At 48.1% G+C, this 2,339-nt stretch overlaps 1 protein-coding gene across 1 annotated transcript; it reads right to left on the minus strand.

Moving 5' to 3' along the window:
- Window positions 1–302: 302 nt before the first annotated feature.
- Window positions 303–719, minus strand: LOC139838917 (uncharacterized). Its single transcript, XM_071828934.1, has one exon. It carries the CDS (start codon window positions 717–719, stop codon window positions 303–305), a length of 417 nt encoding a protein of 138 aa, XP_071685035.1.
- Between the last annotated feature and the right edge of the window lie 1,620 nt (window positions 720–2,339).

A 2,339-nucleotide genomic window follows, 5' to 3' on the forward strand; every position in this document is an offset into this window, starting at 1 on the left:
CCATACGCCTGACGTTAGAAATGCCGTCACTAGTAATAATTACCAGTGGATGTATACTCGTGATGCTCGCCTCTACCGTCAGCAGTGCGGAAAATACGCTCGTCACGGGTAAGCAATTTTGACGTAGTGAACGTTCAGGGAAGCCGATATCGGATTGAAGGAGGACCCTAGACCGGTGAGCATGAAATCGATGATCTCGTCATCACGAAGAGGAGATCCAGCGGAGGGCCATGGCATCAGCCATAGCCCACCTTGTGCATATAATCGTTGGCCTTCATATTGCTCTTCCCCAGCGCCTGAATTTAGCGCCGGATATGCCGCACTCTAGCATGGCTCTGTGCAGAGAACATGGCATGGATTGATGTCCATGCCGTGGGCGCCGTCTTCCAGCCTAAGAGCTGGCTCGCAATCTCCTCCGTCATGGAAGAGAGGAGCACGCCTTGGACCTTCTGGTCCTGAGTCCACCACGTTGCATACGCGGGTTTAACCACCTGCCTAGTGGCATTGCCACTCCCCTCGGTGACGGTATGGGCCGGCGCTGCAACAGTGCCATCGAGATAGCCACGGAGGGAGGCCCGAGAGAGATTGGTGAGGGTGAGAGCTCGCCAAAGGGCGAAGTTGTTGCGATCGAGGCAGATGCCAACGGTGGGAAGCATAGCAGGAGTTGAGGCGGTGTGCGGAGAGACCATGGGGCCTAGGACGGAGAGCTGCATGGCCATGCTGGACGTCCCCATCGAGAGAAGCGGCGGCGAGCAGATCGCGTTGGCGAGGGGCGGCTAGGGTAGGCTCTGATACCAAGATAAAACACGTATTAGGGTTTCGTGGATGGCAACATGCACGCCTCCACATCTCTTATATTTTTTTTGCGAAACACAGTACAATCAAAGATACTCACATATACGCGCACACACTCACCCCTATGAACGCACGCACGCACCCTACCCCTATGAGCACCTCCAAGAGACTATATCGAAGAACTGATCCGGCGGGTCTTGAGATTGACGAAGTCACCACAGGCGCCTCGCTGTCGACAGGAATGTCGTCTCTCACTGAAGAATATTCTGCCTTTATGAGACACCAAAGTGTCAAATCTGAGATTTGAACTCTGGTGAGCTGGGGTTGCCACTGTCCTCCTAACCATCTAACCACAGGTTGGTTCTCCACATCTCGTCTATTTATATACTTGGTAGGATACAAGTACAAGACACCTACGATACAAATACACACATACGTGGAACCGATTCTTAATAGAGCCAACGTGCCGTACGTGCTGTGACAGTGTGACGGGAGACTGAGGTGTGTTCTCAAATAAGTGTACTTAAACCTTTATATTACGTCATCAAATCGTTATAATATGAAACTACATTTTACGACGATCCTAGTGATGCTGCATTAGTGGCACAAATGCTGTCGCTTCTTTCGATAAAGTTAGTGAAATTTCAAAATATTTAATGTAAGACAAAAGTTAGAACTACACTTACGGAGTATTTAAGAACGAATATAGTAGACGCGATCGGGTTCGAATCCACCGCTGGGCTGTGTTTTATGTTACCTAACCCTATTAGAGACGGAACAGCAGGCATATTTATATACTAGTAACATACTATGTCCAAGTGGTATATTTTGAGTATCAGTCGGAATAACAGATGGAGAGTATTTTTTTTACATGATGGAAAGTATTATTGACGTAGCTAGCTAGAAGTCTTCTTATAGTAGAAGAATAAAAATGATTCCGGTTTGTAAACGTTCATATCTTCGAGTCGGTTCATTGTTAAGTCCACCCAGCCAGAGCAATATATATAAGGAGCCAGGTGGAGTCGTGTACCAGAAAACAAAGAGGCCAAAGGATACGAAGAATTTCTCGATCGTAAGCAATTAAGGATAATGGCCAACGTCAAGAACGATTTCCACGACTCCCTTGTCGCCACGGCCGATCCAGATGAGGAGGCTAACCGCCGCCGCAGCCTCCAGATCTCAGCCGTGTTGGGTCTCGTTCTCACGGCGATGAACGCCGTCGCCTGGCCGGTGTTCTTCTATTACAGCTTAAGGGCCTCAAGTCCGCTCCCGCTCTGGTTCACCGCTGTCATCTCGAGCTCTTTACTCTCATTAATAGTAGCCGTCTTTTGGCCCATTCGCCGTTCTCTTTGGAAAAGTTTATGTGAGATTTGTAATCCAGAGGAAGAATTGCAGATAGATGCAGAAGGTTATCTCAAGTAATTCGGCATGGCATCTCATTGTTGACTGGTGGTTCGTTTGACCTCATGTCCTAGGATTCCTAGCTTGTCCTGATGCTTGTAATATATACAAATATTCTCGTTGTTTATGCACTGAAAATTTAT

The sequence above is a fragment of the Lolium perenne genome, chromosome 4, assembly GCF_019359855.2.
Source record: "Lolium perenne isolate Kyuss_39 chromosome 4, Kyuss_2.0, whole genome shotgun sequence".
Classification (NCBI taxonomy): domain Eukaryota; kingdom Viridiplantae; phylum Streptophyta; class Magnoliopsida; order Poales; family Poaceae; genus Lolium; species Lolium perenne.